Source organism: Rhinoraja longicauda, chromosome 29 (genome assembly GCF_053455715.1).
Source record: "Rhinoraja longicauda isolate Sanriku21f chromosome 29, sRhiLon1.1, whole genome shotgun sequence".
Classification (NCBI taxonomy): Eukaryota; Metazoa; Chordata; class Chondrichthyes; order Rajiformes; family Arhynchobatidae; genus Rhinoraja; species Rhinoraja longicauda.
In genome coordinates this window covers 9,848,839-9,871,268 of record NC_135981.1, presented here as the reverse complement: position 1 = coordinate 9,871,268, position 22,430 = coordinate 9,848,839, and the positions used below count along the sequence as shown (strand labels likewise).

Below are 22,430 nucleotides of genomic sequence, written 5' to 3'. Positions count from 1 at the left end.
CTTTATCATACTACTGCAAACCCTCCAAATGTTCAGACCACTTTCAGTGGAGAATGGAATGATTTTGGCCAGCAAGGTAGATCATCTACAAGTTTAGGGAGACTGTGGGTAGGTTCACCAGACCAGGAAGATCTAGTCCATGGGTTATTCAAAATCTTTGTTATAAGCTCTTGAGTAATGGCACAATAATTTCATTCATTTGAAAACAAAAATGCAATCTACGTTTAAAATAATATTTTCTCGGCGATATATTTAGGATATTTAACCTTTCATATCATAATTGCAGCATGACTTGATGTCAGAGATTACTTGGGGATTCTCTTTAATCTGCTTTGCCAACAACAATAGTGTTCAAGTAGAATTGATGACCTTAACATAAACCGGGATTGAGGAAAAGTAATATCAAAAACTGGATCCAGGTCACTAAACCTAACCTCAATTACTTTTAGAAGATTGCATTCTCCCCAAATTTAATGCAAAGTTGATGAAGTCATCAGATATTAAATTGCAACTTCTGAGAATCAATGAAACCAGACAGCATTATTGGCCACAGTCTTATCTTAAAAAACATTTTACCTTTGAATCTTCCAAAAATGGACTGACTTTATTAAAGTGATCATCGAATTATTTTCAATTATCTATCATGTTTTAATGAAATGTTGTGATAGACGCCAATAGAAAATTATGAATTTCTTACAAATAATGTCCTGCTTACTCATTTTTGAGACATTCTCCCTATGAGAGAGTATATACCCGACACCCCCTGACTTCTGCAATCGGTGACTTATACAAACTTGCACTTACATAAACAATTCTCTACTCGGTCTCTGGTGCAATCAAGGCAGTTTGTAATTTCTACAACTCTGTATGATCTCTCAAGTCTACATCAGAAACAAGCTGGCAATGGGGTCAGTGCTTACCCAGAAGAATGGATATCACAGTAAGTGCTCACCCGACATAGTTGAATACCGTTGAAGCAGTTAATAAATACTCTCAGCGAGCTATTTCGGGCAGGGGATGGGTTTGGCGATTCCAATTTACGTAAAATCTGATTTATGTCAGGGTACACAGAATGTAACAATTATGCAAATAGGTGAGCTTTCAAAGATATGGGGAGATTTTTGGTCAGATCCATTGTAATTATTGGTTGCGTTTAATGTAAAAGTAATTTGAGAAACTTAGAAATAGTCATTTATTGATCAGTCAAATCATTTATCAAAAATGGTTGGACTGAAAGACTGAAAGCAACAAGTTGAATCTAGAGGCTTTAGTTGCTAAACTCAGAAGACTGAATGGAGAAAAGTCGAAACATTCTATTAAGTATCTGCGGAAAAGTAAATTATAATGGGATATTGTAAGGAATCTTAATTTCACTGCAGTAAGGATTATAAGAAGGAAGTAGTGATTTTAAAAATGTTTGTAAGGAACCATAAGTTGAGAATGAGTACCCTATCATAAGAAAATTCCAGGGATATGCTGGGGCTTAGATCTTTGAGGGAACAGTGGTATATTAGCATAGAACAATTGCTCGTGGCTACTCACAGTAATAGAGATATGGAAAATAAATTCAAGGTTAGAGAAAAACTTGATGAATCTACCAAAAATTTGGAAGTATGGAAAAAAACAAAAAGCATTAAATGGTACTTCTTGGCCTATGAAAGTAGAGAAGTCATATCGCTGAAAAATGAAACATGCCACTCAGAATGATATGGATAAGATCAAGACATAATTTAGAAATTGCATTGAGAAAAACAAGCATGAAGGCAAGAATACAAAATGGAATCAGCAAGAGGACAGTACAGGACAAAGAAGAAGGGACCACGGTGAATGTGATAGAATGTGAGAGAGCAAAGAATAAATGGAAACCCAAGTTCTTATTGAGAGCAAGGTGCTGTTGGTTAACATTTGACGATAATGACATTAGTGTTCAATTAGTGCTTCATTGTATCTTTTGGAGTATCCACAATTATGATGTGTGCCAAAAATTATTTAAAACCTTTATTAATATTTTATGCTATCAGAATAAAGATATACTTTTATTGATTGACTGAAGAATATTCCCAGGACATTAAAAATGTTGTTCAGCACATTTGAACTTCGTGAAATGCGTGGAACATTACTGCACAGAATGACTTAAAAAGGACCCTTAAATTGTTTTACCCAGTCTTTTTTTTGCTTATCATTTAGAATGTGCATCCCCTACAGTTTGGCAGTTCAAGTGAAGAATGGGTACAGTGTTATTGGGGTTAAAGGTAATTGCAATGTAGTCCAGGTAATCTCTTGCGCAGATGTTTTGATATCTCCTGGGGTTTTGGAATGTTTTGCTCAAAATTTATTTTTCAACCCTTTATCTTCACTCTCTTTAAAACCCCACTTGCAAAACATCCAGTTCCCTTGCAGTTTTTCCAGCACATGCCTCTCAAGAGGATCTTTATTTTTTTTGCAATTTTCTATGTATGTTTACTGGACCTCTTTAAACATAACCTGTCTGAGTGACTTCCTTTCTATGATTATTGAATACAAGAATTACAACAATTCTACAATTACAAATGCAAAATCCAATTATTACCATTTCATACATCAGTGCGTGGCAGTGGAAAAAGGGCCTCGAGTCCCAGAAAAATAACCTACTAACAATCAAATTAGTAAAAAACTCATTAGCAGAGTCATTTATGAACAGGATTCATGAGCACACTTATTTCCCTTCATTTATTTTAAAATAGCTTTGCATTTAAACAATTTCACAATAAATGGATTGCATGCACTTCATACTACAGTAACTCATTCCCACCCATTCAGGCTACAAAGACTGATGCACAGCTATAAGCCCAGCTCAGTCATTAAACAAATAATTTGAGTTAAAGGTTCGCTGGAATTCACTTTACTTTCAAGTGAAATGTTAAAACGTTCTATTTGCTCAATCAAGAAGGTGAAAGTCACTGTTCTTCAGACTGTTCTTTACTGACAGACTGCTGATCGATATTTGACCTCCACATAACATTAGTGATACAGATGAACAGATTATTTATTTGTTTGTGGAACCTCATGGGGTGAAATGATTCTCTACATAAAATTGACTGCAATTAGAAATAATTAATTGGCCCTGACGTGCTTTGGTATATCTTAAAAGCTTTGGAAATAAATAAATACGTATTTGTTCTTTCTGTCTTTTCATTTTTACTTTCAATTTCTGATAAGTACTCTGCAATTCTCAATATTTCATAGAAGTGGTGCATACATGGCAATACTCAGCCCAGAGTATTGCACTTAAAAATGATCATTTTAAATCAGTGTGTGCAGATTTCAAACCATAGATGTAATTGGCACTTGACATCAGCCAATATAAATTACTCTGTTTTAAAATAAGTTATCTTGCAATCCTCCAAACTTCTTTAAACGATTAAGAACTGCGCTGAGTTCAGAATTCTTATTGTGCCAGGTCAGGTGTTAAATATTCTGCAAATTAATTGGAATCTGGGTCTTTTATAATAAGCAGAACTAGTAGAAATTGTAATCTATTAATAAATCTAAATCTGAAACGGAATTTATCGCCATATGGCAATAGTTACTCCTTTCAAAGAAATATGTTTGTGATGGTGAACCTATTCTGTCACATGCTTAGGCAGGTACAAGATTATTTCCCATTCAATGCACACAGGGGCAGAGACAGAGACACAGACTGTTTCTAATTATGGAAATGACAGAACAGACACACCAGAAATCTGGGTCAGATTGGAATCTTCTGATTTGCAGACTCTAGCTGCATCTGGTGTCCACAGAGAATGCTAATGAGCACTAAGTTGAATTATGAATGTGACAGCTGCCCTGGAATCTTATTCTGTCAAGAAAATATTTGCTGGTAAGGTATTTTCATCACTGAAGTACCTGTCCTGTTGTCCCTGGAGGTGACTAGGGGTAGAGTCTGTCAGGTACGTGGCGATGTACAATAAATCTAAATGTAAAAGTTAGGTCTATATATATAATGATGTTCAGGAATATGAAACAAAATGGTAAATGCTAGATAATGGGTCTGGATTTGAATACTTTTTTTCAGACATTGGAATTTATTTTGCAATGCAGTCTTAATGGGATGATATAAATAAATGTTTTGTGTTTTACGTAGTAAAAGCCTATGTGAAGTATGTACGTCCCAAATCAGTATCTGAGTGGTTCAACTCATTAGTTTATAATTTAAATTGGCAGTTCCAATAAAAAAGACCAAAGGATGGCTGGTATTGAAATCAGAGATGCCACATTAGGTTACATGTAATGACCATTCAAAAGTGTTCACGCTTCATCCAAACACAGAATAAATAAATGTCTTTGGGAGAATTGCTCCTTGGCATTAAGTGCAAATGCAGACCCTAGCAGTCCACTGCAAATAGAAAGAATGTGTCGATGCTTCTCAACCAAGCTGGCTCCTTCTGATATGTGATTTACATATATGAAAGTATATCTAAAGTCAAGGTAATGTAATCCATTCAATATTTCCATAAACTCAATATTGTTTAAACAGAGTACATTGTACACATAGTTAGATGTATCACAGCACCAGAACTGGAATGCCAGGTTTTGTTAAAGCTATTCTGCAGATTCATTTCATAAATGCAGAATGCAGCCCCCAGCTAGAAGATGAAAGTACAACTCTCTCAGCTTCTCAAGTTAGATGGAGGATTTTGTCATTATTCTCCACACTTTGACTACTTCTGTAAAGTGAATGTAAAATTAGGCTGTAAAGCTCCATGATTGAATAGCTGATCACAATTTTGGAGATACTTTGGCCCAGTAGAAGAAAACTTCTAAGGTCTTTCGAAACATATACCATCTAGAGTTAATATCTCACTAAAATATTATCTGTTCCGAGAACAATAGAAATTTTCAAAGCACCATAGGATTTAGTTAGCAGCTCTGGTGTCTTAGCATGCTACACCATTAACAAATTAAGCAATAAGTGAAGTTTTGGAAGCCTCTTTCCACTAAACTCTGAATTCACAACAAATTATAAGAGAAATGATGCATATAAAGCCATCATCAACAGAAACACCAAAAACACAATAATGAAAAATAAATCAGACAAATCAAATCCTAGGTCTTCAACTTCAAAGTAATTAGTTATATCCCAAAGAACTAGCCGAGACTTCAAAAATGGATTAAAAAATAATTTCCAAAATCATCTTTATCGCCACTCTATCTGTGTCGTCACATTTAGGGAACTATGTAGTTGTACTCTCTCTGCTTTTTAACATTCTTCAGGGCCCGACTGTTCACCGTGAAATTCCTGCCCTGCTTCAACTTCTCAAAATCCAACACCTACTTATTTGATTTAAACTTCATTAGCCATTCCTCAACCCACTTGCCACGACTGATCAAGATCCCTCTGTAATTCTTGATAACTTGATTGTGATCAGGCTCGTGAGATATATCTATCTTCAAATGCCTTAGAACGTCCAGCACCTCTTCAACGGAAATTATGGACTGTCCTCAAGTCATCTCCATTAACTTCTCCATGTTCTCTGGTCTTCATGTTTTACTCCATCATAAAAACAGACCTTAAATAATGATTGAGGACTTTGTCCATCTCCTAAGGCTCCATACACAGACAGCCACTTTGGTTTTTTAAAGGGCCCTATTCCCTCTCTAGTTATTCATTTTCCCTTAAAATACATAAAATCTCTTTGGATTAGCCTTAATCTTTCTGCTAGAGCTATCTCATGCCTCCTTTATGCCTTCCCGATTTCCTTCTTAGTATGCTCCTCAATTCCCTAAACTCGCTCAGGAATACACAATCCCAGCTGGTTATACCTGACCCATGCCTACTTTTTCCTGACCACAGCATTAATTTCTTTCATCATCCAGGGTTTCTTACTCCTACCTGCTTTACCCTTTACTCTAATAGGAACATGATACCGTGAACTCTCGCTATCATACTTTAGTAGGTCAGGTTTTGCTCTCTTCATTGTAGAATCCTCCACTTTTTTCCCTGAGGAAACTTTCCTAAAAACACTTGACATATTCCATTCCATCTCAGGTATAGGCACTATGGCAGTCCCAGTCCATATCGGGAAAGTAAAAATCCCCTTTTATGACAACTCTATTAGTCTGGCAACTGTCTGCAGTCTCCAGGCATATTTGTTCCTCTCATTCCTATTAGTTTTTCAGGGGTATATAGAACAATCCCAACAATATGATCAACTGCACTTTATTTTTCAGCTCCGCACATATAACCTCACTGGACTGATAGTTGAAGGGAATGAGAAGATGAGTGCACAAGTCGAGCATAAATTCCAGTAAGGACTGTTGTATGTTTCTCTATTGTAGGTTCTGGTTGAAAATTACCATCTGGCTGTTGAGAATGGGATGGCTGGAAGGCTCATTTGTAATAACTTTTTAAAAACTTATCTTATCGGGCCTCTTCTAATAAAGACTAATCACTCGAGTAAATAAATGAATGTGCACGCCGTTCACTCTAAGCTATAGTGCACGTGTGGTCTAAGCCTTGAACCTGAATATTCTCGTATAGAGATGAAATGTCACTGACTAAAACATGGCTGGCATCAAAGATATCAACATTGACAAATCACCATGCAAGGTATTACAAACGACCATTGTTGTTGGTGCTTTGCAGATATCGATAGCTGGTGAGATGTGCCTCTATTTCATCAACATTTTATTAAACAAAATACACAGATTAATGGGAAGCCTACTGCTTTGCATTTCACATCCAACTCAGAAGACTTCTATTTTTGGATGTAGGCAACAGAACATATGATCCATTTACTTCCTTGTGCCTGGAGGAAGCACATCACCAGCAAGCTCCATCACCTGTTTTATGGAAGCATGGTATGTCAGATTATTACAGAGGGAAATGAAACAAAAATGGAAACTCCATATGCCAGAAATAAAACCAGGATCTATTGGACTTACACAACACCTGTTATGGAGCATGATGCTTTGATACACAAAACCTGTCTCGTGATGCAGGCTAACTAGGCAGCTGTACATTACCAGCATTGTGTTGCTTTAATTCAAGTATTCAGACAGCTGCTAGATCCCTTTCTCTGCAAGAATGCCTGAACAGTTGGGTTTTAAAATCTGGAAATAGTTGAAGTAAGCAGGAACTATGTTGAAATTATTGCTGTTGCTTTATAATGTCCCACCTATAACAGCATTATCGTGTAAAAGTAAACAAGAACCACTGAATACCTCCATCCAATAAAAAACATTAAAATTGTGATCGATGAAAAAGACCTACACCCATCCAGTTCATTTTCTAGTGATTCTGGTACCTGCATGGTAAGATGATAATGAAAGTTGGCACTTAAAATAGCAAGCAATCAATTAATCTACAGAGATGACATAAGGACAACTGTATGGTGGAGCTTTCAAAACCACAAGTCTGATGTCAGCTGTTCCTCATAAGCACATGGCACAAAGTACATTTCCAGTTATTCAAATATGGTAACTAATAATATCAAGATCCGCATTTAATACTCACAAATGTACGTTGCCTTACAACTAACCAAAAATCAAATCAATAAGATCAAAGCGGCACGGTAGCACAGCGGTAGAGTTGCTGCTTTACAGCGAATGCAGCGCCGGAGACTCAGGTTCGATCCTGACTACGGGTGCTGCACTGTAAGGAGTTTGTACGTTCTCCCCGTGACCTGCGTGGGTTTTCTCTGAGATCTTCGGTTTCCTCCCACACTCCAAAGACGTACAGGTATGTAGGTTAATTGGCTGGGTAAAATGTAAAAAATTGTCCCTAGTGGGTGTAGGATAGTGTTAATGTACGGGGATCGATGGGCGGCACGGACTTGGAGGGCCGAAAAGGCCTGTTTCCGGCTGTATATATATGATATGATATGACATCACTCATGGCTCTGTGATTATAGAAAGGAAGGGACCTCACGTAGCTTTATTAGATGATGTTGGATACATAATAATGGTGTTAACGATTATCTACAGTGATCTATGCAGGCCACAATACCTCTTCTGTGTCATTTCCCAGTGGCCCTCTGTCCCATGATTTAATTATTTACCTCCACTTTAAATACTTATATTAATCCAGCTTCCACCACCCGCCAGGGCAGAGAATTTCACTGAAATTTCGAAGGACCTCAGTTTTAATGCCAGACCCCTTTTTTTATACTTAACTCTTCTTGTTTGAGACTCTCCCTCTAGTAAAACACACTAACATCTGTCTTAAAGAACAACCAGTAATAAATATATGGACATTGGGCATTTGCCTTGCATGGAAATAACTTTAAAAAAGTCCTTGTTTCTTGGTTCCCAAACAGTGCCTAAATAGGTTGATTGTGAATGTAATTCTTTCTACATTCCCTCCATCCAACAATACTTGGTATTACAAGTGACTTTTGTCTCATGAGAAGCTGGGAAAGATCAATTGATTGTCACAAATATTAAAATTTGTCTCAAAGATTTTGAGGCAAATCGAGATGTAATGGTTAAATAGGCCAAAAAATGTAAACATATTGGATTGCAGTGGGTGAGGAAGAGAGGAGAACCACAAGTCTTTAACTCAATACCATACAGTGGAAGGATGAATTGAATGTCCTACTTAGAGAGAAGCAACAAGATGAAATATTTAAGCTGATGCAGGTAATCAAATCCATATTGTTTTTGGACAATCAATAAGTTATTGCCAGTCAAATCAATAGCTCTTACACAACAGCCAAGTTTGGCCAAACACTTAAAGTTTAAGATGTTTCAAAGTTTAAGATGTTCTTTTGCAGTTGTACAGGGTCCTGGTAAGACCACGTCTGGAGTATTGTGTACAGTTTTGGTCTCCTAAATTGAGGAAGGACATCCTTGTAATTGAGGCAGTGCAGCGTAGGTTCACGAGATTGATCCCTGGGATGGCGGGACTGTCATATGAGGAAAGATTGAAAAGACTCGGCTTGTATTCACTGGAGTTTAGAAGGATGAGAGGGGATCTAAAAGATTCATATAAAATTATAAAAGAACTGGACAACCTAGATGCAGGAAAAATGTTCCCAATGTTGGGTGAGTCCAGAACCAGGGGACACAGTCTTAGAATAGAGGTCATTTAAAACTGAGGTGAGAAGGAACTTTTTCACCCAGAGAGTTGTGAATTTGTGGAATTCTCTGCCACAGACAGTGGAGGCCAAATCACTGGATGGATTTAAGAGAGAGTTAGATAGAGCTCTAGGGGCTAGTGGAATCAAGGGATATGGGGAGAAGGCAGGCACGGGTTATTGATTGTGGATGATCAGCCATGATCACAATGAATGGCGGTGCTGGCTCAAAGGGCCGAATGGCCTCCTCCTGAACCTATTTTCTATGTTTCCATGTTTCTAAAAACAGTAGATACAACTTGTTAATTGATCACACTAAAGTATTTTTGGCTCAAGGTGTCACATGCATAGTTGAACCCTGGAACAGCTGTTTGGAACAGATGGATCTTACAACTGCTAGTGCAATATGTCTATCACAAATGGCTGCCCTGGTCACTTTGCTGTTTAGGGTCAAACAAATGTGACCTTGGTTCTGCTTGACAGCATGCTATTTCAAGAAGGTGGTGGGGTCTGTTGCACAAACACTGAAAATAGCACTGATGTATACAAACACCCTAGAATAAGAATATCATAAACTAATACTGGATAAAATTAGGAATTTATTTAAGGAGTGAGACATGAATAAATGTCTGTTGTTGTGTTGTTAATCTGAAGTGAAATTTATAATTCCATTATTATTAAACTGAACTCAAAACTATACGTCAGATTTCTACTTTCAGCAATTAAACCAAGCAAGAATTTGTACAGTATGTGCAGTACAGAAAAATTACATCCATCTTATCAGGCCCACAGAACCCTCCTTTAACCTTAATGCACCTCTCCCAACTATCATGGCTTTGAATATTTTCTCCTTCAGCTGCATATTAAATAAATTTATACTAATAATATATTTATTACTACAATCTAATGGTGTCAGAATAGTTTTGGCATTTCTCCCATTTGTCTATCGCATTTATCAGCAACCATCTTGTCTTCTCCATTGCTACTTTAAAAATAGGATCACGCAATTAACAACGTAGAAGGCCATTCAGGCCGCCATGTGTGTATCAATGCTACGTTTGCATCTCGAGTTATATTAATCCAAATCAAAGACAGCGAAGTAAAAACAGTTTTATTTGTCATTTATTTCAGTTTCAGTTGTTGCCCTCCACTTTATAGGAAGAATGTTTTAAATGAAGTCATAACCTGATGCCATCTTACCTGCAACTTTCTATTGTGCATATCTATGATTAAACAGAATAGATTAGGTTTGAATAACCCAGAGTGTGACTTCTTATTCAATAACCACTCACTTAAACATCTGAAGACAGTCACATTTCTGGAACTAGCCTCTGTTCAAATGCCAGTGAGCTAATCTCTGAAACATAAGTACATTGAGCAATGAGCAATAAGCTGTGGTCATGCCTAGTTATGAGTTTGTATTCTCAGTACCACCTGTGTTTTTCCCAATGACATATGTTTTGATGGATTGATTGAATGATACAGCATCGAAACAGGCCCTATGGCCCACTGAGTCCACGCTGAACATCGATCCCTGTTCGGACTAGTTCTATGTTATCCCATTTTCTTATCCACTTCCTAGGCACTAGTACACACATACTGAACCTGAGATCAACATCAAACTCAGGACTCTGGCGCTGTGAGATAGCAACTCTACCAGCTGCGCCATCATGCCACACAAAATTTGTAGCATGAAAAATGTATAGTCATAGTCATACAGAACACGCCCTCAATAGCAAGAATATCCTTCCTCAAATTTGGAGACCAAAACTGCACACAGTACCCCAGGCGGAAGCGTTTAGTAGCAAACTTTTGAACATGTAGCAGAGAATTTAAATAGCTGAGTCAATTGACAAAAAAATTAAAGTAAAATGAGGAACAGGAAATCGGAGTGAAAACCGTTCAGCAGGTTAAGTTAATACCAAATAAGAAAGAATGAAGACAGCAATAAAAGGAAATAATTTGCATTCATTAACGACCTTAATGGTAAAAATAAACCTCAAAATATTAAGTAGAGAAATCAAATGTCAAGACAGGGAGAAAGATAGAAAGGGCTTATAAAGGTTGAGAGGCCACTTTATTCAAAGGTTCTGAATAGGGTTTTGCGGTGTACAAAAATGGATAGATTTAGGGAGCAGTTTCAGAAATGAATGACATGGCAGTGAAAGCATAGCCAGCCATGGAAATGGAAATATACAGGAAACCAGGATAAGGGTTTCAATCACAGGTGGGCAATGTTGTAGAAATGGAAGTAATTTGTTACTGTGATCAATTGGATTTTTAGGAGTACAATGCTTAATTCAAGGCCAAACGGAATGTCAAGTTTGTGACAAGAATGAGAACGTCTCTGCAAGCACTATAAAGTGTGTGTGTGTGTGTGCGTGTGTGTGTGTGTGTGTGCTTGTGTGCTGGTGGGGCGGGGTGAATCAAAGGCAGAGGGTGTGCTTATGATTATAGATGACTTGTTGACATCAAGGAGGTTATAAATTACTTGTGATGGAATTTTATAGTCTGACAGCACAAAGACAGTCATTGGTCAAACAAGACATTTTAAAAATACTTAATAGAAATCTTCGAAGTGCTTGTGGATGAGGTCACTGAAGCTGAGGAATGGAATACCTCCAAATGAAAGTATTCTGGGGGACTCGAGAGGTATTGTGAACTGGATGGTAACAAGGCCACTATGAGGGATGTACTGGTTCTATTCGAGAGGTAGATATGTGATAATACAAAAGTCATCATTGAGAAAGACAGTAACCAAATTGAAAGGAATTGAAGGATAAGTTACTGAACAGATGAACATTGACTTGGGTAGTAATTTCAATAACCCGCAATAGGAAAACAGGTCTGGAGGTAGGAGTAACAAATAGAATAATTGATGGTGAAGGAGGGGCATAGAGTTTTTAAGGGAGGAGTTAAAACAGCAACTTTGAATATTAGCAAAAGGATGTCAAATGAAGGAAATTGTTAAGTTGTATAACGATCAGGAAGAGAAACAGGTAACCAGGAATTAGACAAAGAGATGATTGAAGAATCAGCAGTAACAGAGATGCCGTGATATAAAAATAAGATAGAAATTGGAGACAATTCATAAGTTTGAGGCAGCTGACAAGAGGATTTATTTCATTGGTAGGTGGTGAGATGAGTGTACACAAGGATGTCAGTAAAGTGAGGGCCAAGGAAAGAGAGCTAACCTTGCCTGCATTAAGATTGTACGTGTTGACATTCTACGTTTGAGAGAATATGCACAAAAAAGCAAGTATGAAATTTTATATGAAGACTGAGGGAGGCCAGTAGGCTATGGGATTCGGAGAAGAAGTTCAAGGGAAGTTGAGAAACAGCTTGGAGAGCTGAGAAAAAAGCTGAGAGAAAAAGGGCTTCTAATAAAATAATTTGCCAGGAATCATTGGAAGATATACAATATTTATTTTGAAATGTGAATTTAAAAGATAATGGAAGAATGGTAATAACTTGGTGTTCATCCTCGTGATTACTAAGATAAAATGTTTTCTGCAAATTGAGAAATTAGAATTCAGCATTGGGTGCCATAAGCTACTAACAAAGGCATATAGAACATTCATGGGTCCAGTTGACAGGGAGTTGATCAAGATGAGGGAACAGAATTAGGCTTTGTTGGAAGTGCATAATATCAACAATGCAGAATCATGTGGAGAACTGGATCCATTTTATATCACGTGGAATCGTGGGTGGCAGTCAGCAGATGTTGGCTTTGAATTGCGACATATAATGGATCTGAAGGAACAATTGGACATGCAAAATGGAATAGAAACCAAATCGATGTTCATGGATCTGCAAGTGCAGATATTCCAAGCTGGAAGCTCGGAAAGAAAAAAAGCATTACACAGGAGTCCAAGGATGTAGTGGAAGGGAAAAAATGATCTAAACAAAGAGAAGATATGAGACAAATGATCCAGCTAACAAGAAAAAAGTAGCTAAAAGAGCGATAGAAAGAAAAGGTATGTTAAGAATGCTAAAACAATGGGAGGTACTCGATAAAAGGAAAATAGAAAGGGGCAATATACATAACGGTGGTAATAGCATGAAAGATACAGAGAACAGAATGATGTAAAAAAAATGTCCTTAAGCTTAGCCTTCCCAAGAATAGGCAGGGGAAGGTTTGTAAAGTAATGGAATGGAATCCAATCAAAGTCTGCCTGACGTTTTAGAAATTTGGTGGTGAAGAGATATTGACGAATGTTCATTCTTTGAAGGTGTCATGCACCTTATTAACATTCAATCAGATTTTCAGTCCACTTTGTGTCGGATTATTTTGGTACAGCTCAGGGTTTCCAGGATTTAAGAAACCCAGCAGCAAAATGGAGATGGATTTCACCAGCTCCAGAAAGCAAAAGCTTTTTCCAAAACTCAGCATGGGTCAAGAATAGTAAGTGTGTTTCTTCTAGCTCCCATAGGAAGCCTTTAGCTTTCTTTCTGCTTTCGGAAAGGAACTGGATAAGTATTAAAATTAAAAAATTGCAGATATATGTAGTGTATATAATGGTAACTGTAACTTTAAGAACTGAGTAGTAGAATGGTATGATTTGTGTCATGTGATATAGTCAATATCTTAACAGTCTCGTGAATATGTGTGAGTATGCGCAGTGTACTTTTGTAAAATGAAGATCCACACTGGCAACAGTGTGTACTGAAAACCTGTGCTTGTTCCTATCTACATGTTGAAGCTGTAATATCTTACAATATACATGGAAAAATTGGCTAATGGCATCACTCTTGCAGAGAGTCGGATTAAGACAAATGGGCCAAGGGGCCTGCTGTACCTGTGATCCCAATCAGCAGGATGACAGGGTGTGGTACTTTAGGAAAGCAATAATAATTTTCAACCCCTTTCTATCCTTATAGATAATAGGAAACTAATTTTGAAGCATCTGTGAAAGGGATTTAAGACATGGTAACAGCTAGTAAATTTCCATGATTCACTCAAAACCTCCAGCAAGTATTTGCACTCTGTGCAGAACAATCCATCTCATTAACAGTGTATCAAGGGAAAAAAATATTGTTTCTGAATATGTTGTAGAGATCTAGTCAGTTATCCATAGCGGGGTCATGAATACATGCAGGTTTACACTTTAGAAAACACCATACTGTTGAACAATAAATCTTATATTGTTTGCTTTTTTTCTCCCTCCAGCTAGATCTAACATGCCTTCAGAAGTCAGGCCTTCACCCATTTTTCCACCAACATTGTTCCACAACCAACTGCTGCAAGAGGACAGGTGCTTGTGATGATTGGATTCTCTGATTTTCTTTTCTTTATTTGTGTGGAGCTGCCTAACCTTCACATGAATGCATGTCAGCTTATGCCAAATCAGTGGCCCTGGCTGATCATATCTTACTAACTTGATTGAGAATTTTGAGTCATCGATGAATGAGATTAATGAGGGTAGGACAGTATTTGTTGTCTGCATGGATTTTAGTAATGCATTTGATAAAGTCCCTCATGGTAGGCTGATCCAAAATATCAAAATGGGATCCATGGTGAATTGGTGGTTTGGATCCAGAACTGGCTAGTTCTGAGTGGGTAGTGGAGGAAGGGTGTTATCTGGCTGGAAGTCTTGTGACCAGTGGTGTTCCGCAATGATTGTGCTGGGACCTCTCTTGATTGTTATACATCTAAATGACTTGAACCTAAATGTAGATGGGTTGATGAGTAAATTTGCAAAATTGGTGGAGTTGTAGACACCAGGATTTGGATCAGTCACAAGATATGGGCAGAAAAATGGCAGATGGGGTTTCATTCGCATAAATGTGAGATGGTACATGTTAGGAGGTCGAATGTAAGGGGAAAATATACCTGTTAGGGTAAATACACTTATAGCATTAATGTACAAAGGGATCTAGAGATCCAAATCTTAGCTCATTGAAAGTGGCAGCACAAGTTGATAAAGTGATAAAGAAAACATATGGTGTGCCTGCCTTCATCAGTCGAGGCATTGAGTAATTGCAGCGTTTACAAACTTTGTTTGGGCTGCGTTTGAAATATTGTGCACAGTTTTGATTTCCCTATTACTGTGGAATTTCTGGAGAAGGTGTAGAAAAGGTTTACCAGAATGCTGCCTTGATTAAAGGATGTTAACCGGAGGGAAAGGTTGGACAAACGTGGATTATTTTCTCTGGTGTCAGAGATCTGATAGTTTATAAAATTGTGAGAGGCATAGATAGGATAGACAGATTTTTTTCCCCCCAGGATTGAAATGTCAATGGCTGGGGGGCATAGTGTTAAGATCTGAGGGGGAAAGTTTAATGAAGCTGCATGGGGCAAGTGGATGTGCGAGACAAAAAGTGATGGGTGCTGGAACGTGCAGCCAAAAGCGGTGGTGGGACCAGATATGATAGTGGCATTTAGGTGGCTTTTAGAAAGGCACATGGAAATACAAGAAATAGAGGGATATGAATCATGTGCATGCTCAGGGACTTAATAGACATTGTGGGCTGAAGGGCCTGTTTCTTTGTTTTAGTGTTCCATGTTCAAACTATTGTCCCCAGTTCATGGATTTCCAAAAAAATGCAAAGGATTTCTAAAAAAGGTTAAAACGTCTGTTATAACCCTGTGTTTATAGAATTGTTTGCATTTATTGACTGACAGCATTTCTTTTCACTAGTTTAAAAAAAATTGGCCTTTTGCAATGATGGGAGTTTTTTTCTTTGGATGTCTGACATTATCTCTCAGAAGGTGGAACAGACATGACAGATATATCAATAATTCTTGGGATTTCTGGCTGGGCATTAATATGTAATGAGGATCTCATCCATTTAGAAACAGCATCTGGGAATCCCTTTCTCCAACATTACACAGAGAAAAATGGCTGTACTAATGATTCATATGAGAATTAATAGTTGGTGAATATATTTCAAAATGATTAAAAAGGTTAGAAACAGCTTTGTGCTGTTGCAAGATTCTCTCAGTCAGGCATATAAAACAGGCATGTTAAACAAGCCTCCCATGAGAGAAGAAAGACTGGAGAGCAAATTCAGCAGAAAAATCAAGACAGAAACTAAAGAAATTAGCTTACATTTACATTATGCCGTTCACAGCATTTGTTAACACACTTGACAATTGATTAAGTACATAAATGACTGCACTTCAAAAGTAATGATACTATGAGATAATTTTACTATGTTAATGAGGACCTGATATAAAAAGTTGTTGTTATTATACGATGGGGAACAAAGCAATCAATTTTCCCAATGTTATAACATATCAAATTATGAATAAAATGACAATTAAATGTTTGGAGGAGGAATAGGAAGAGAGAAATGGAGAGTAGAATTGTATTTGATGTTCCTAATAAAAGTGCCCACTGCATTCTGAATGGTAAACTGAATATACGACCTGCAAATAAATCTCCCTTTAACAGGGGTGATGCCCCCAATGGCTGCCTCGCCAAAAGTTTGTCTCGCCCCTTCTTTCTCTGTTTTATAGTATGTGTTAAATGTATGTTTTAGTGTTCTTTAGCTTGTTTTATCTGGGGGGTTGGGGGAAACTTTTTTTAATCTCTTACCTTGGCGGAGATGCAATTTTTTCCGTATCGTATCTCCGTCTGCACTGCGGCCTAACATCATGGAGTTGGTGGCCTCTTGCTGGAGATCAATTTTGGGAGCTCCAACTGCGGGAGCCCGCAGGACTTACCATCATGAAGCTGCCGGTCCCTGTCGGGGATTGACCTCGGAGCTCCAACCACGGGAGCCTGCGGATTTAACATCGTGGAGCTCGCGGTCCTTGGTTGGAGACTGATTTCGGGAGCTCCAAGCCGCAGGAGCGACGACTGCCCCGACGCGGGAGCTTCGATCGCCCCGACGCAGGGCTTCGATCGCCCTGACGCAGGGGCTTCGATCACCCCGACTAGGGATTGTTCGACTGCCCTGACCGCGGGAGTATAAAGAGGATGGAGATTATACTTTATTGCCTTCCATCACTGTGAGGAATGTGGAATCCGCTGTGGTGGATTTTTATGTTAACGTTTGTGCAGTGGTGTGTCTTGTTGCTTTTTTTGGATGGCAATCGAGTTTCACTGTACCTTATTTGGAACATGTGACAATAAACAGACCTTTGAACCTTTGAATTGCTTTAAACATTTTTTCTTGCTAACTTCAAATCCCTCTTTAACCTCTTCCAGCTCTATAATCCAGAATCCTGCTATATTTAATTCTGACCTCTTGAGTAACTCTAATTTCATTACTCTGCTGCCAACCCCATAGCTCTCGAAATCTTTCTACTACTTCAACTTTTTCACCTCTTTTCATCTCATTTAAACCTCTTTCTTCCTCCTTTTACGGCAAGTTATTTTTTAATATGTCTGAACAGCTTAAGCATATTTTATAGATGCAAGGAACTGCAGATGATGGTTTACAAACAAAAAGACAAAGTCCTTTTTTTAGAATGTTTTATTATGTTAAAGCTGCAATGCAAATGGAAATTCCTGTTTCTGCATCTGAAAGCATGTTATGGATAATGTGTAATTTTCTGGTAATTAGGCCGATTTCACTTTCTCCAGTCCTAAATAATCAACCAGTGATGGAGAAGTGAACAGCCAGGATTTGGTACCAACATTCCCTTGAGAGGATAGAGAAGAAGAGGGGATAATGTACTGAATGATAGTACAAAGTCACGGAAGACATGCTAGAGATTATCTGTCAGATAAAGAAGCTACCAAATAGAGGAGACAAAGGAAATCAAATTATCAGTGGGAGACCAAGTGTGAGAGCTGACTTTCAGAAAATCGGTATAGAGAATGAGTATATCAGTCCAAGGTCATCTTGATAATGAACAAGACACAAGCAAGGAACATTGCAGATGCCATAATGCTGACCTAACAGATAAAACATCCCAACACTGGTGATTTTTTTTAACATAAATGGAATTGTAATTTTCAATACTGAAAAAAATCACCATGATAATATCTTCACTTAGTGTTTTTAGAACTACAATAATTTTACAGGTGTTTAATTGTTGCAGACTATGTTTAAACTACCCTGAATTCATTATACCAAAATTAAAACTGGCTGATTAAACTATCTGCCACATGACCATGCCGATTCTGTTTTGTTTTCAGTTTATATTACTATTTTCACCAATACTAACTGTTACAATGCTATGCAAACTAAATGGATAAAGGTGTTCTTTTGAGTCCTTTCAACTGACCAGTTTATGATTGCTCAAACTTGAAATCATATTCCATGAAGTCAAACAACATGTCACACAAATGGAGATTGGAGACAGCAGCATATTTCAATACAAACAAAAAGATTACGACGTTGTGGAATTTAAGATTATATTAGGTTACAGTTGGCTGTTCCTAGTTTTTTTGATAAGAGAACAAACGACGTTCAGCTTATTGATGTCCCGAGAATAATATTGTTAAGATGTAATCTACAAAAATACAATTGGATATACTGAGAAAATAAGTTTTTACACAATACATTTTCAGGCGGATGGTTAGAAATTCATTTGGGCTGGCCGTGTGGACGGAATGGTTCAAACTGAAAATGGGGTTGGTGAAGCATTGGAGGTGCTGCCAAATGGTTAGAAACGTAGAGATTGGGAAGGAGGTTGCACAGCATTCAGAATCATTGCCAACAATCTTTTAGTGAAATGCCAGAAGATCTGCTTGGTATATGAGTTTTTACCCAGCAATCTGGCTGGAAGCTTTGGATGTTCAAATGCAGCATTGAGGTAATTGCCAATCCTGGGACACCTGCTCTGCACTAGTGTACTCCTTGTGGAGCTAATAAGGCAGTGCAGAGATCCTCTCGATTCTTAGGCTGGGCAACCTGCCCACTGGCCTGAACCAGGTCAGAGTTGGCACAGTTGCAGCAGGCACTGGGAAGAAACAGCCACTCACAGAATAAAAGTTTTTTTTATTTGATTAGGTTAATGTGAATGGACTTAATTGTTTTTTTAAGTGCAAGTCCTTGCAATATTTTAATATTTAAAATATACTTCATATAATTATTTATTCAGTGTTCATTCGGCCCTATAGATACTAGTTTATTCTCCAGATCTCAATGTTCCAAGTTCAATGACAGTGCCATTTAGGCAGATGGCAATTATGTTGACGTTAGGGCTACCACTGGCAACTCCCTTTGAGAGTACATAAGGTATTAGTCTAGCGATGAAGCAAATCATCACAGGATTACTAGATGCAGGTGGTTCAAACAAAAGCTTCAGATTCCTTTTGCAACGATATGTAAGCCAATCCTCTGACTCTTTGTGATGACTGAACGCACTTTCCCAGAACAACGTGGCATATAATTTTCAATGATTGAGTTGGCTTGAGCGGATACCAGTTCCTGCCATTGGTATAATAGAGCCAAAATCATTCAACTGGATTTGTAATATGTATAATATAATGTAAATCCACAAATGGGCACAACACAATTAACCACATCCTGTATGGTGTATGTTCATCACCTTCTATCCATCAGTACAAGTGAAGGAAGTGTTTTCCAAGCTCTGGAGATTGTCCAAATAAGTGGGTTACATCATTTTTTGACTGATCTTGCTTTAGGAATTTGCATGAAGTAAAGAGTTCTGACACTACTTTAGTTCAAATGTTGAGCTCACATTTTAAAATGTTCAGCCATCTGAGATCTTGTGTCAAAACATATCTGGACCAGACATAATGGGCTGAATTGGGCTTGATTTAGTCTGACACTTGCAAAGCTCTGGCTCTCTCCCCATCACCATATTAAGCTTGTACGGTTCATTTCATTTCGAGAAGAAAATGCTGTACATGTCCCATGAAAAGGCTGCATAGCTAGCCCCATACATTTTAAAATGTAAGTTTCTTAACAATGTCTTTCATTGTAGGAAATTAATTACATTCATGGAGTTATTTAACTGAGAATGTGAGGTAGAGGAGGATGTTGCTGGACTTAGAAACATAGAAACATAGAAAATAGGTGCAGGAGCAGGCCATTCGGCCCTTCGAGCCTGCACCGCCATTCAATATGATCATGGCTGATCATTCAGCTCAGTAGCCTGTACCTGCCTTCTCTCCATACCCCCTGATCCCTTTAGCAAAAAGGGCCACATCTAACTCCCTCTTAAATATAGCCAATGAACTGGCCTCAACTACCTTCTGTGGCAGAGAATTCCACAGACTCACCACTCTCTGTGTGAAGAAATGTTTTCTCATCTCGGTCCTAAAAGACTTCCCCCTTATCCTTAAGCTGTGACCCCTGGTTCTGGACTTCTGCTCAAGGAAGATATGAAAACTATTCAGGATATTTTGCAATGTTGAGGTATGGAAGATTTGGATATCCATACTGAACAACTGATAATAATACCAATAAACTTGGTTACTTAAAAATCTGCTTATGTGTATCATTATTTTAGTTACCACTTTGTTGCATATCTGAAATTACACCAGATTTATTTGCAGACAGGTAAATTAACTTTCAATTTTGCAATTCAATCAAAACAAAATCGACCTCACCCTTTTTCCTGTCCTCCCCTTTAAGCGTATCTTTGACCATCTTTGTAGAATATTCTTGCGCAGTTATATTAAAAAAATATACAATATCATTGCCTTGGAACATTTTACATGTTAAAAATGCAGTTTCAATGCATGTTTTGTTGCATAATGCAGATGCAGGTAAATAGGAATGGGATTATTTCCATTTTGACGTAATGGACCTACCTTCTTTGCAAATTGTGGAACTGCACAATGCATCTTCTAACACACAATGCAATGCTATTACCTGAAACTTTCACTGCATTTAGTGGAAAACACCACATGATTGTGTCGGTAAATGTAACAATCATTTTATAGTCTGTATCAAACAAAAACGGTGACAATCATAAAATTGCTTGAAGAAAGAGAGGAGATGCATTAGTTTGCCCTGTGCGTGTTTGCATAGGTTCAATGTATACACCGCTTTGTTAAGGTACGTTGATACTTGCAATTTCACTAACCTTCTGAAGTGATTGGCCACAATGCCGACAAGCTCTCCAATACGGTTCTCATTAGCTGGCTGCATTTTATGAAGGCAAACAATAAGGTCTTTGTTGTCCTTTGTGTGAAAAACAACAAGTTGATCTTTTCCTGTTGACACGCTTACTCCAGTAACCTAAAGATGGAGGAAAAAAATTATAGCACTGTGGCACTTGAAAAAAATTCTAACACACTACAGACAGCTCTCACCTCCCTGTCACGATCCAAATGTATTAGGTATTGAGAATTCATTACCTGACTTTAATTAGACGAGAGGCTGGCTTTAGGCCTTGAATTAACTATCCAGGTTGTCCCATTTCCTTTCCTCATCATTAATAATGTCAATAATAATTATTTTATTTTTCATTTGAAAAGGTCTGGCCCAACACATAATCAAAATCATACTTCATTTCAATGCTTGAATAGTGGATTCTAGGGTTACAATTGCAAGCGAATTATTATATGATTCAAGCAAGATGCCATCCAGGAAAAATCAGAACTATCAAAACATCTTTAAAAAATTGTGACCTACATGCATATTAAGATAATAAGAGAAGGGTCTCAACCTGAAACATCACCTATCCATATCCTCAGGAGATGGTGCCTGACCCGCTGAGTCACACCAAAACTTTGTATTCCACATAAGTCTTTGAAAACTACCAATTTTAGTTCCTTGACCTTCCTCAAATCATACCACTAGAGGTCATATCTTTTGATAGTGCTTAAACTTTGCAATTTCCTCGAGAATAATAGTAAATTATTATTTTGTTATTATCATTCCCATGCTGTATCTCTAAACTAAACTAGATTAAGTAGATTGAATAGGGATTTGTGAAAATCATGTTTGATATAAATGTTGGACATTTTTGAGGTTATAACTAGCACAATTGACAAACCAATTAGTATATTCAATAGATGAGCACCTCCCTTTTAGCTTGAGATTTTCTCAAAGCTTTACTACCCTCTGAGTGAAGGAACTTCTTTTCATCTCAGTCTTAAATGGTTCAACTATTATTTAAAACTATGAGACTCATTGATATAGGCATCCTTACCAAAGGAAATATGATCTCTGTAGCTACTCTCTCAGGCGTGAAAGAATTTTGTATATTTCAGTGAGATCCCCTTTCGGTTTTCCAATCTTTCAGTTTGATTGATCTTTTTTCACAGGCTGAGCTTCATCCCAGGAATTAGTCTTCTAATCAACCCGTCCAGTGTAAGTGTACTGAAGGTCTGAAGAAGGGTCTCGATCCAAAATGTCACCCATTCCTTCTCTCCAGTGATGCTGCCTATCCTGCTGAGTTACTCCAGCTTTTTGTGTCTATCTTTGTGTACTTTTCATTTGATAGGGAGACCGGATCTGTACACATTGTTCCAGATGAGGTCTCACAAGAGAAACAGA

General features: G+C 37.7%; 1 protein-coding gene and 1 long non-coding RNA gene across 2 annotated transcripts in view; one reads left to right on the top strand and one right to left on the bottom strand.

Annotated features, from left to right (window-relative positions):
* The window catches only part of LOC144607527 (unconventional myosin-Id-like), a 296,615-nt gene that overhangs the window by 103,458 nt on the left and 170,727 nt on the right, over nt 1–22,430 (bottom strand). The window contains exon 21 of the mRNA XM_078424424.1: nt 21,013–21,167. Coding sequence (XP_078280550.1) covers nt 21,013–21,167 — 155 coding nt within the window. The remainder of the gene's footprint in view (nt 1–21,012; nt 21,168–22,430) is intronic.
* On the top strand, nt 3,832–14,329 carry LOC144607528 (uncharacterized). The gene is made up of 3 exons (XR_013549108.1): nt 3,832–3,929; nt 6,211–6,287; nt 14,227–14,329. It is a non-coding gene; the product is annotated as an uncharacterized LOC144607528 (long non-coding RNA).